This window comes from Physcomitrium patens, chromosome 4 (assembly GCF_059467195.1).
Source record: "Physcomitrium patens ecotype Gransden chromosome 4, ASM5946719v1, whole genome shotgun sequence".
NCBI classification, from domain to species: Eukaryota; Viridiplantae; Streptophyta; class Bryopsida; order Funariales; family Funariaceae; genus Physcomitrium; species Physcomitrium patens.
This window is the reverse complement of record NC_143413.1, coordinates 17,311,944-17,323,957: the sequence shown is the minus strand read 5'-3', so window position 1 is coordinate 17,323,957 and position 12,014 is coordinate 17,311,944. Positions and strand designations below refer to the sequence as shown.

Sequence of the window (12,014 nt, the reverse complement as noted above, 5' to 3'; positions counted from 1 at the left end):
ATTGCATCAACCTTCAACGCTACAAGAATATCATGCCACACCAATCTTCCAATGCCATGTTGAAGCAACAAAAGCAGTAATTCAAACTAGGACAGCATTATAGCAACAAAAATAATAATGTAGAGGTGTACAAATCTTTATACAATAATCAACTAAAATTAAAAAAGACAAAGTTTTTTGTCACCTACTCCATTTCAATTTGCAACACCACAAAATTTAAAGAAGATAGGATTCTTATCAAGTAAAAGATAAGGTATCTAAAGGCTACTTAGTCAAGTTGTTTCTTATGCCAAAAATAGAAAATCTAATAATGCAAGTATGTAGAGAAAATCCTAAACTTTACTCAATGGCTAAACCACCATACTTAAGCAAAATCCTACAACAAGGAGCTTTCTCTCTTAAAAATACTCATATGACTTGACTTCATAAGAATGTCAAGTCAAGGGAGCTTTTTCACCTAGAATCCTTAAATTCTAGTTGATACTAATAAAGCCAATTAACATAAAATACTAAATAGATAATAATCTTCTAAACCAAAATAGAATACATTCATTTGGCATATTTATTTATTTTTTAAAATATTGTTGATACATTAAATGTTTTTATAATTTAAAATATTTAATAAATCATATTCAAATAAAAATATTTATTCAAGAATTATAATGTAATTATTAAAATTTTATATACTATTTAATATTTAATATAAATTTATAATAAAGTTTATTATAAATCATACAAATAAATTTTTATTTTTTATTGATAATTTATACCATTTGTATACTTAAAATAAAACAAATAATATTATAAATAAAATTAGATTACAATAAGTACTTATATGTTTAACTCTTGCAATCTTAGACTTTTTTAACAAAAGATCACACTATAATATTTGCTTTAGATTGGATAATTTGCCTATTTTGTTTGTATTAATATGATAAATCCATTAAAAATTATCTAATTTTTTAAGATAAAGATAAAATACTATCTAATATATTAATTTTAAATAACTATGGAAGAAATGAGGTGGCCACAATGTACATTCAAGGAGCTTTATTACACATATGAAAGCCATGCACTACTAACCAACTAAGGATATGTTTTTTTATATGCTTCTAAAGTTTTAGTGCAATTCTTTAGAGAAACCATTATTCTTTAGATAATTGTCACTTTTTATTTTAATTTTTTTTGCTTTGATTAGAATGTGTTTATAATAAAATAAAATAAATAAATACTTTTTATTTTTTAAAATAATTATTAGTTGTATATACCTTGATTAAATTTTTATAATATAAGAAATAAAAAATTAATGAAATCATATATATTAAAACTTGGTCTAGATTAGATGTTATAAATAAAAATTATGTAATAATTGAAGACTTTATTAAAATCTAAGAGATTTTTTTAAAGCAACAATTGCAAGATATATAAGTTTCTTTTGCATTATTGTTAGACTTGAAAGAAAAAAAAAACAAAAAAAAAAAAAAAAAAAAAAACTTCTTTATTATTTGTACATAAGAATAGAAAATATATATATATATATATATATATATATATATTCACTATTAATTATATTAGTAATTACTTTGATTAAAAGAGTATTTTCTTTTAAAATAGTAATATGTTTGCAATTGCAACTTGATGGTTTGTTTTATTTCTGATCAAATGAATGTTACTTGTATATTTTATTAGCTATTTTAGGTACAATCTCACTTAACATCAAATTGTGATTTTATCAATTTATGCAATCACATCAAGTAATGTCCAACACCTTTAATGTGAAAAATATCATTATTCAATATGGATTTCAATAAAATAATACATTGCAATTGTAATAAAGCAAAATTGATTAGTTATTAATTTTAAATATTTCCAAATTGAAACCCATCTTGATTGATAAACAGAAGTAACTCCATCTTAATCACAATGAAAAAGATACGTCCAAATGTTTAGGAACAATGAAAACAATGAAATCATGAAAAAAAATATGATGCACACATTTACTAGGTTAATCTTCTAAAATGAAAAATTGAAGTTGAAGACAAATCATTTCCAGAATGATTTAGAACATGTAGACATCACATGGGTAATGTTGAGAGTCTTCTAAAGACTTGAAATAGGTGAAGTATGGTAAAATACAGAGATAGAAAATGTAGAGTAAGCCATTTGGTTGGATTGGTAATGGCAGTCAGGAATATAATGACAGAAGTGGAAATGTAAAATGTTCAATCACCCAATCCTGGTATTTCCTAAACTGTTCTAGACTGTGCAAATGGAGAAAGAGTTTCTTGTCAAATTATAGGATATCCTGATAACCATCTTTTACAACACTGCTAATATGAAGTAAAGAGCAGTCATCATATTACTTTTGCTGTCTCACAATCCTCAGGTTTACTTGTGGATTGGAGCTAATGCATGCTAATGGTTAGATTTCAAAAAGCCAACAGACGGTACACATTGAGCGTGGTATTCCGAAGAGAAACCGGATCAGACTCAGAACATGCGACTTGCTGATGGTGCAAAAAGTTCTAATGAATGCTCAATAAATTACACGTTGAAGTGACTTCCACCTGCGGAATTTGAGGCAGTAATTAGTCACTAGCCAGGATAAGACAGCTCAAACTTCAGACTTCAGAAACGCAACTACATGTGTCCTATCCTCGACGCGATGGTCAAATAGGCCAATCTTACAGCTATTGATAGCTACTATAATAGAATTGAAAATGTGTTCTAAATGTATACACATGAATACATGTTTTAGTCTTAAAACCAGAAAAACACATTGCTGGAAACGTCATGATAATCAACCTGGTCGAAGCGCAGGAACCTGGTGTAGTGCAATAAAACAGTAGCAAACTTTGAAGTTTCAGTTCAACTCATCCTGCAGTATGCAATATTGAAGAATCATTGTCGAGCCCATCACAAAAATATCGAAATCGGCTCTTCCAACAACCTACAATCCGCATACAAGTCTCGTGCCGAAAAACCTCGGGCCAGCCAATGTGATTGACACTCCAGTTTCTTACAAACATATCCAAACTCAATTCTTAAAAACCACAAGAATCACTTGCATTATTTCAAGATGGTCCCATTGCTCACCTCTTTTTGATAGGCATGAAGGGATTGATCAAAGAAAGACTTCCAGAATCACCATGTAGAAAATATACTCGTGCTGGCTCAAATGTCTCATCCTCATCGTCCTTAGTGTCCAGTTCCAAAGCGACAGATCGAAGCTGACAAGCTGGTTGTAACAATCGACAGCTCTCACCATCTCTAATTACAGCCACTCTTCCTCCATGTCGCATTTGCCAGATCTGAAGATCAGAGAAAAATAATACAAAATGACCAACTGATCAATATAACACTCCTTGTCATCAATACAACACTTCCTTGTCACATGATCAACATGCTAGTGCGGAGGAACTCATCGTAAATAGAGATATGATATAACAACTGAAATTCAATGGTGACATGATGTTACATCTGTCACAAACACAAGCAGTCTCAACAGCCACCAGCTTAACTACTTGGAGTAGAGCAACAACCTCAATTACACCTCGCCGTGGAGCATGGATGGCTAAGCATAACCGATATTGTTGCCGTCTCAGAGAAAGATGTTTCTTTTGTGGATCTGCATAGTCCGCACTTCCATCCACAGGCGCCTCCAGGAAGAGACAATGAGCATCACGATAGCCCTGCAAGGTTAATGATCATCTACTTTTAGTTCAATTTCACCCTCAAAAGTCAAAATGTGATGTGTACATATTAGCAAAACTACTTAATATGCCTCGTCACATGCCTTATCGTACAGGTGTTATTATAGGATAGTAACAGGATAGAACTGTGATTCTGAGGGAGCATTCTCGATGAACACAATAAGTGTAGACCCAAAGATCCGTTAGAATTGAGTGACTAACGATGTGCTGGTCACATATATAGATGAAGACAACAGAACTTCCTGTCGCATTTACCTTCCATAAGCGAACAACTACAACAGCATTCACATCGACGAGAAGCACACGACCCAGTGAGTCTGCAATGGCAGCTAAAGAGCCACCAGGCGCCACTGCAAGCCTCTCGCCTTTCCTCATGTTGTCCTTCAGGCTTGTAATAACAGAAGCTGCACACTCATATTTCAATCAGTATCCAGGAAAGCAATATCTTCAGATTCTGAAACATAGCATACTTGGTACACAACAAACAACAAAATCATGCAGAAGTTAAAGATGCCTTGGTTCAAGTAGAGGCTGAAAACCCTGAAACCAAAGGACTCACCTCTTGAAAAAGTTTGCGGACTAACTTCCAGTGGTCTATTCGATTCAGACGATTCGTCCTTCTGCCAAAATCGTTTAGCCAAATTCGAAATTTTCGTAACACTAGCTGGCATCACTTTGTCTATAATCGCACTCACCAAGCTACCCTGTTTCTCTCCTGATACCCTGGCAACAAACCCAAGCTCTTGATAAACTGAAATTACGTCCGGTCATGTTATGCACAGAATCACCAACAAGGAAGTATTCCAGAAGGTATTATCCTCCATACAAAAATTGAAAACAAAACAGGAGATTGTTCCTAATTGAGTCCAAAAATCCTTAAGAACATGAAATTGGAAATCGATTGATATCTCTTTGTTTTTTACCTGAAAGCTGCTAGTGTACAATCTGGCCCCACAGTTAGAGCACAGTAATGTCGTTTTCCCTGCCACAAACGTAAGCACTCTACATTAAAACTTTAAAATCTCTTTCGAAACTCAATAACCAAAACAAAGAAACATTTTTTTTTAAAAGATGACTTTCTAACCTGATGGTTAAACAAATTTTAGAAATGAGAGTTCAAACACTAGAGGGTAAATAACCTGCAGCTCCAACAACGGAGGGGGCATGATTCCAGCTAATGCTCCATCAGAACAAGCCAAAGCTCCAGCCGTCCTATTGATATTCCACATTAGGAACGGCAGCCGGTTAATAGGCGCCTCGCCGTCTTGTGTGTCTCCACCAACTTTCCATCCAAGCAGCCCTTCCCCCTCCATTCCTTCCCTTTCCCGCAGTTTCTTATGACCTAAAATCTGTACTTCCAGAACATCGAGACTAGGCTCAGAATAAATGAAATAGACATTACGTTCAAAGCAAGAGGGATCATTTCAATGAGAATGTATCATTGTAATTACTATGATTAATATTAATGAATCTCTTGTCCATCAACAAATCAATGGTAAGAACAATAACCAGCCATGAAGACCAAATGATGACAAAGATATTGCGAAAATCCACCACGTGCAACTTAAGCGTTTAGGAAGGCCAACCTTGAGATCAATAGCATCAATTCGAGCAATCGCCTTCGGGTATATGAGGCAAAGATCCTCGGAAGAATCATTCCCCAAACTCCCCAGTGGCTCACTTCTAACTCGAAGCTTGAGAACGGGATCAGAATGAAAATACTGCAATACACTGCGATTGTTAGACAGGATTGAGATCTTGTGATTGCGAGTCAAAATTCGCTTTCGGGTGATCTCTATCAAATAAAACTCAAAAACAAAGTTATGAACCAACCACGATCTCTAGTTCAAACTTGGGCGACTTCACACCTGCTTTATTAGGAGAGTGCCCTTTTGTGAGAAAAGCAGTAAAGCTCCGAAGGAAGTCCCCACAGCCAACAGACTCGCGCCATCAAACACCACCCATTCCATTGCAGTCATCTTCTCTTCGGGCTCTAGACAGCTCCCAACTTTGCGCACAAAGGGCTTAGTATCTTTCTCTGCCTGCTTTTTCATGCCAACACAAACTTCCCGGTGAGAAGTAGCTAAACCTTCATCTGTTAGGGCTTGGTAAAGACTCAAAACTCAAAAATGTTAGTGCATCCACATTGTTGTATGCTCAACTTCCTAATCGCAATCAATTACTCCCGTTGCATAATTTGAAAACGGAGCAAGCTCTACATACATGAGTAAGTCGATACACGTTGTAGTTACAACGATCTATTCATGCTAAATGCTGAAAGCTGAAACTAATAGAGTAGCTGTCACAGGCTTAACTCAACTTTAAAGCTTGTATCACCTGTCGGATTCTAAATTCAAAACAGGATTTGCCAAACAGGACGACCTAACGCTGAAGTTGAGCAATTAGCAAAAGGAATCCACTACTCACCTGCTGTTTCCATGTTAATTGCATAATTATGACCTGGTCAGTGGCTATAGCCAAATGCTCTTGCGTCATGGCGACTAGAATGACTGGGTTGTCAAGCCATCTGGTTTTCCCAGCACCCACGGCCTCGAGCTCATCAGTAACGATGCAACCACATAACTGTAAACCTCTCGACCCGCCTGTTTGAACAGCCATTATTTCTACAAGTGTGGTGTATCAAGTGATATCTGTAGACATTCCAATTAATCAATCATCAGAAACAAAATACAAAAACAACGAAAATAACAAAAATTTCTAAGGATTCTGTTAAGCATGCAATTTTTTTAAAAGATCACCCTGCACAAACTTTCTATTTGAAGCACGCTCTTCACCACAACGTAATGAAATCATCCTTCAGACTACATTATCTGACGCAATATTGATCCAATTATGATTAACTCCATCACCCAAAAAACCCATGTGTTTCTTGGGAAACAATTCTCTCAATCTTTTTTCTCCTGTAAGAAGTAACGCGCAATTACGAGGAACAGAGACTAGAATATAACTAAATTGACAACTCAACCTCGCTATGTGATTTTGAATCAACTATAACTACACTTCACCAAAGCCATTAGCTCCACATCGTTCAATAATCTCCTTCGAAAGAACGGTTTCAAAGCAAGCTCGAACATGCCTACAGATCTATCATCTTCGCATACTAGACAGGCTGATCGAAGAAAGGAATCAATACCTGTAAACTACGAAAATCCTCGCGCTGCCTACGGGGTTCCCAAATTAGGTCATCGACACAACCCGTGATATGATTTCCGAACGGAAAACAGGAAACATCATCGTAAAGTCATACGTGCATGAGTTGAACCAGCCAGCGAGCTCACGCCATGCTACCCACAATAGAACCCGCTCCGCAACGCTAACCACCTGACCAACCTCCCACCAATTTTTAGAAGCGAAACTGATCCAAGAAGACTTCGAATTCTGCGAGACGTACTCTATGAACATGCACCACGATAGATCGAAGAAAGCAATGACCCAAGTATCAAAGTTTGGCATCTACAGCGTAACAATGCGGGGCAGGACAGGTGGTGGCAGAGAGAAGGTAGGGTTCGAAGAAAGACAGGTGCCCCAGCTCTCACTCGGTTCTCAATTGGGTTTCATCCTTTTTTTTAGCTGGTCATAACAATTCCGAGGGAAGCAATCTGGAAGCTCGGCCGATCGGTGCCCTTCACTTGCTCTGAAGACACCTGTCAGACACATGGAAACCCGATTGCGTAAACCACGAGTCCTGAAATCTGAAGATGAAGATTTCAGCACTCGTGGGGGCACCGACACTGGCTTCGAGGCTACTGTTTTTTACTTCCTTAATTTGGTTTACTTGGAAGTTGGCACTGCGCATGGAGGAAGCATATTCTGAAGTGCTAACCAAGGGTTGTACAGCAGTTGAGCTGATTTGATTGTTGAAGAGGAGCGTGTGCATTTCCAAAGGATCAGATTCCCAATCGGTTTTTCAGATAGGTGTCCAAGCTTTCTGGGTTTTGGATTTGTGAAGCTGTCGAACCTCGGGGTGAAGGATTGGTGAGTGTTTGGATCTGTGATCGTGCTTGTCATTTTAGGTTTACCTTCTTGTTAGAACTGGAAAATAAAAATTATCGGTGCCCAGTTTTAGGAGTAGAGAGGTCAGAATTAACTTCAGGTTTTTGCCCTTGCTAGTCCTCTCAAACACTACGACACTTATCCGATTTGGTAATTAAATTGTTGTTGTTTATGATCTTAGGTCCCTTTTATGAGAATTGAATTCTTTGTGGTATCTTTCAATCCAGCTGCGTATTTCGATTTGGGTGCTACTCGCTGTGCCACCTGTTTTATTAATAATCTGTGAGAATGGCCTCCTTTCTGAGAGGTTTTATTCTAGTGCAATTGTAAAGGTTTACAGGAGATCATGTGCGAGTGTCTCGTATACTGTTTTCTAATTAGTTAATGTTATGATATGAGCTTCAGAGAACTTTGTAATGTGGATCTTATATAGAAAGAAAAAATGAATCTGGAAATTTTCAACTCAATCTTCAACTGTTTAGTTTCTGCACAGGTGCTTTCGTGGGAGTAATCACAATTGGAAATTTGAAGTGGACATGGGGAACGGAACAAGTAAAGAGGAGCAGCTGTATCAAGCAGTCCAAACTGGAAATGTTAGGGTTGTGAAGGCTCTACAACATGATGGAACATCTTTAGAGGTGAGAGTTGTTCTTAAGTTTCGTAAAAACTATTCTGGAATAAGCGCTGCTTGATTGATCTTATGCAGTACGAACTGCGGATAATGGTAGTTTTTGCGTTCTATTCCTGAAAGTGAATTATTGTTTCCCAGTTCGTGGACAAAGAGGGTCGTACTCCTCTGCATGTAGCATGCGCAAGTGGAAACATGTTCGATATGGTGTTAACCCTCCTCAATTTAGGAGCCAATGTAAAAGCTTATCAACCTGGTACGTTGTCCAGAATATTTGAATTGCTAATAGTACCGATGCTTTGTCAAATTGAGATACAGTAGGTGTGGTGTTTCTTGGACATAAGAAAGCGATTCAGTTCTAAAACAACTTGTTCCTGATTCAGGGTCCCATGGAGGCACGCCACTACATTTGGCTGCAAAGAATGGTTCAGATAGAATTGTGTACTTGTTACTATCACGTGGAGGTATGCTATCTCTATTCACTTGTATGGTAATGCCTGTTCTGATGATATTGAAATTCAGCATAAATTAAAGCAAGCCTAAATCAATTGCTCCTTGTGCTCCAGCGGATCCGCTTGCTGTAAATGATGATGCTTTGACGCCGTTGGATTTGGCACGAAATCGGGGTCATCTATCTGTTGTACGGATCATTGAGGTATTTTCATATCTTTTTGTCTGCGACTTATACTCCAATTTTATCGGTGCTAATAACACCAATCACGCTTTGCAAGACTTAAAACAGTGATGTTCTAGTTGTTGTATAGCGTTCATGTCTTCACCACTTTTGTATGGAATCTGATGTACTGATATTTTGGATTGTCTTATGAATGAAACCACCATTAGTCTCTTGGGAATGGCCCCGGCGAAGCATGTGCGCTTCACTGGTTAAGGGGGTTATTAGAGTGAATGAGAGAGTTCGTGGTGAGCTTCAGAGTTGATAGTGTAACGCTGTCTCTCAATGATATTTTTTTTTCCTCAATTTAAGTTTTATAGCATCCATGTGCTGCCTTTTGCTCAGAATCGTGTAGCTTTATTTTCTGGGATGCTTCGGGAGCTGTCGGGACCTAGCTTTTTAGAACAACTCGCACCTCAATGGATCACAAAGGGGATGTAAGCAAATCTGTCCACTATGCATTTGACTTAATCGTAGGATTGTTCTGGTTCAATTAAATGAGAGCTCGAGTCGTTTCCGACGTATTTTATTATGCCATATTTCTGTTACTTAATTGCAGGGTCGTTCAGCTGAATTTATCCGTGTTTTAATCACGCTTGATTTGCTTTTTGCGTGTTATTACATTTCAGTAGATTTTGAAGCGTCACTTTGAGATATTGTGTGTGTACTGACGTATCGATTCCTACTGTTGTGTTGTAGTTGGGCTGTAGTGGTGCCAACAGAGTCTAATCCAAAGAGACCTCCCAAATTTGAGCTCGTTATTTATAAATCTCCAACGGTGAGGGCGGTTAGCTCTTGAAAATATATATATATATATATATATATATATATATATTCAATTGCAGGGATTGAGATTGTTGGTTTATTACAGAATTTGAGGGTGACTAATTGCTAATTTTCTGTTTCCTAGGATCCTTTACCACGTACTCTTATTCCACTCGTTAGGGCTGAGGTGGAGGAACCCAAGTTCAGCTTACCTGACCCAGTTCTAATATTAACAGACAAGGGCACAAGTAAGTTCTTTAAAGCTTTCATTCTGTTGATTTGGAACAATCTTGTGTTTTCTTTATTTTCTTTTCTGTTTATGCCGTGACCAGAAAAGTGATGGAGTGAATCTGTTGAGGAATTGTTTTTACTAGAGCTGGGTAAGGGGCTCCTAGTTCTGCATTGCTGCATTCTGAAGGTTCTGTTAAACTTGGGGATGGTATAGGAACGAAGTATAAGTTCATGGCTGAGGTTCCAGGTGATAAGGCAAACTTGGAACGTTTTTATAAGGCTTGTATAGGACCGGCTCTGCCACACCAGTTACCACTTGCCAACAATCAACAAACTTCAACACCAAGTTTTCTTAAGCAACCTTCAGAGAGTGACATAGCTCTGCAGATGGCTATGGATGCATCTTTGCGCACGGCTGCTGATGAAGGAGTTATTCTGGGTGGTTGGAGGGACAATGACAAAGAATTGGGTTCAGGCTTCAATGGGTGGGACGTTGCCTCTGAAGCCGGACCTAGCAGTAGCGTGCCACTTGCAGAAGAAGTTGCTGAGCCCGAACATGAGAAAGCACTCATTCCAGCATCCAAACCCATTGAAACGCACAACACTACGTCAATCCCTTCGACTCCGACATCATCAACACCATCAGCTCCACCATCAGCCCCGCCTCTACCCCCAGTACTTCTAAGCGAAGATGGTGATCCAATTCACTACCCATCGGTTGATACATCACCAGTTGAGACTGATTACGCAGCTGACGCACAGCCTGTACAATCTTCAGCTCCCGCATCCACGGTGACTGGAGAGAAAAGTGGTCAGTGTGTTGTTTGTTGGGATGCTCCAGCTCAGGTTGTGTGCATCCCCTGCGGTCATTTGGCGGGTTGCATGGATTGCCTGTCTGAGATCAAAGAGAAAGGTTGGGGTTGTCCCGTGTGCCGGACTGCTATTCAGCAGCTTATCAAGGTGTACGCTGTATAAAATTAGCTCTTTCTTAAGTCTGTAGATAGATGCAATATTTGCGCACAATTCCTGCATTGCTATTCAACTTTGCAGTGCAGGTTGGGTAGCATAGGCTATTTTGTATAGTAGTTTTTTTCTTTTTCTTTTTTTGACACGACTGGGATACACTAGTTGCAAAAATCGAGAGTGTAAACAAAACAAGATAGTCTTGGCTCTAATATCTTTGTTTTTTTAGGCAATGCTACGAGTGTAATCCAAATCTTACTTGCTTAATTCTTATTTGTGGTGTGTGTAATAAGTGTAATAAGAGAAATTTTGGTCTTCTAATAGTTTTGCATTTCCTTACTTTTTTTTGCTAATCAATTCATATTTTATCTTTTTTTAATAGAGGTTATGTTTGAATAGGTAGCTTAAGAATGCTTTGGTATGTAATTTTGCACATCATATTTTCATATTTTTGAGATTGAACCAAATAATGTATTTTATTTTGTAATTACACCATATCTTGTTCTTAAAAGTTAAGATATTTCTTTGGGTTTAAATAATATGTATGCAAATTCTTCAAAGGAGTTTCCAAATAATTTGAAAATTTTAGGTTTAGAAAGATATCTAAAAGTTGAGATTGCTTGTTTCTAAATAGATGACTCCAAAGGTCTATTTGCATAGGTAGGAGGATATTTTATGTAAAAGAAATTTTGCCCAATTTTATATCTCGTGTACTTGGCACCAATCCAAAAATTTGTGAAGAATTATCTTGTTTGTTTTAGGAATGCTAATTATGCAATAGCCAAGTATTCATGTCCTTGATTAAATTCTTTATGCATTGATTGTCACTCTTTTATGCCATTTAAACCATATTGACATAGCTCTTTTTTTGGTTCTAAGTATGAACTATCTTTTAAACAAATTAAATTAGTAAAAACTAAAGATGAATCTTAATGTACAAGTTAACACTTGTTCATAAGACTATTTGTATTTTTGAGGTTGTGAATGGAATTTGATAAAGAATAGAATGTATTTTTTATTTATTTCT

General features: G+C 37.1%; 2 protein-coding genes across 6 annotated transcripts; one reads left to right on the top strand and one right to left on the bottom strand.

Annotated features, from left to right (window-relative positions):
- Window positions 1-2,150: 2,150 nt before the first annotated feature.
- LOC112281508 (uncharacterized) lies at window positions 2,151-7,389 on the bottom strand. Of its 3 annotated transcripts, XM_090250025.1 has the most exons (13): window positions 7,192-7,389; window positions 6,868-7,055; window positions 6,141-6,364; window positions 5,582-5,755; window positions 5,300-5,434; window positions 4,853-5,062; window positions 4,637-4,695; window positions 4,273-4,436; window positions 3,969-4,117; window positions 3,543-3,692; window positions 3,097-3,311; window positions 2,806-2,878; window positions 2,151-2,567 (listed from the first exon to the last, which is right to left on the bottom strand). In XM_090250025.1, the coding sequence occupies exons 3-12, from the start codon at window positions 6,330-6,332 to the stop codon at window positions 2,869-2,871; spliced, it is 1,458 nt and encodes a 485-aa protein (XP_090106151.1). In that variant the 5' UTR covers window positions 6,333-6,364; window positions 6,868-7,055; window positions 7,192-7,389; the 3' UTR covers window positions 2,151-2,567; window positions 2,806-2,868. The 3 variants fall into 3 exon arrangements, with proteins under 3 accessions (XP_090106151.1, XP_024373881.1, XP_024373879.1); XM_024518113.3 differs by having other exon boundaries at window positions 6,868-7,270; XM_024518111.3 differs by lacking the exon at window positions 7,192-7,389 and having other exon boundaries at window positions 5,582-5,758; window positions 6,868-7,178.
- A 45-nt stretch (window positions 7,390-7,434) lies between these two features.
- Window positions 7,435-11,260, top strand: LOC112281507 (putative E3 ubiquitin-protein ligase XBOS34). 3 transcript variants are annotated; one of them, XM_024518108.3, is made up of 9 exons: window positions 7,435-7,709; window positions 8,210-8,365; window positions 8,497-8,611; window positions 8,739-8,819; window positions 8,922-9,010; window positions 9,374-9,465; window positions 9,728-9,806; window positions 9,939-10,041; window positions 10,239-11,260. In XM_024518108.3, the coding sequence occupies exons 2-9, from the start codon at window positions 8,264-8,266 to the stop codon at window positions 10,997-10,999; spliced, it is 1,422 nt and encodes a 473-aa protein (XP_024373876.1). In that variant the 5' UTR covers window positions 7,435-7,709; window positions 8,210-8,263; the 3' UTR covers window positions 11,000-11,260. The 3 variants fall into 3 exon arrangements, with proteins under 3 accessions (XP_024373876.1, XP_024373877.1, XP_090106152.1); XM_024518109.3 differs by having other exon boundaries at window positions 7,479-7,709; window positions 8,221-8,365; XM_090250026.1 differs by lacking the exon at window positions 7,435-7,709 and adding an exon at window positions 7,914-7,938 and having other exon boundaries at window positions 8,221-8,365.
- The last annotated feature ends 754 nt before the right edge of the window (window positions 11,261-12,014 follow it).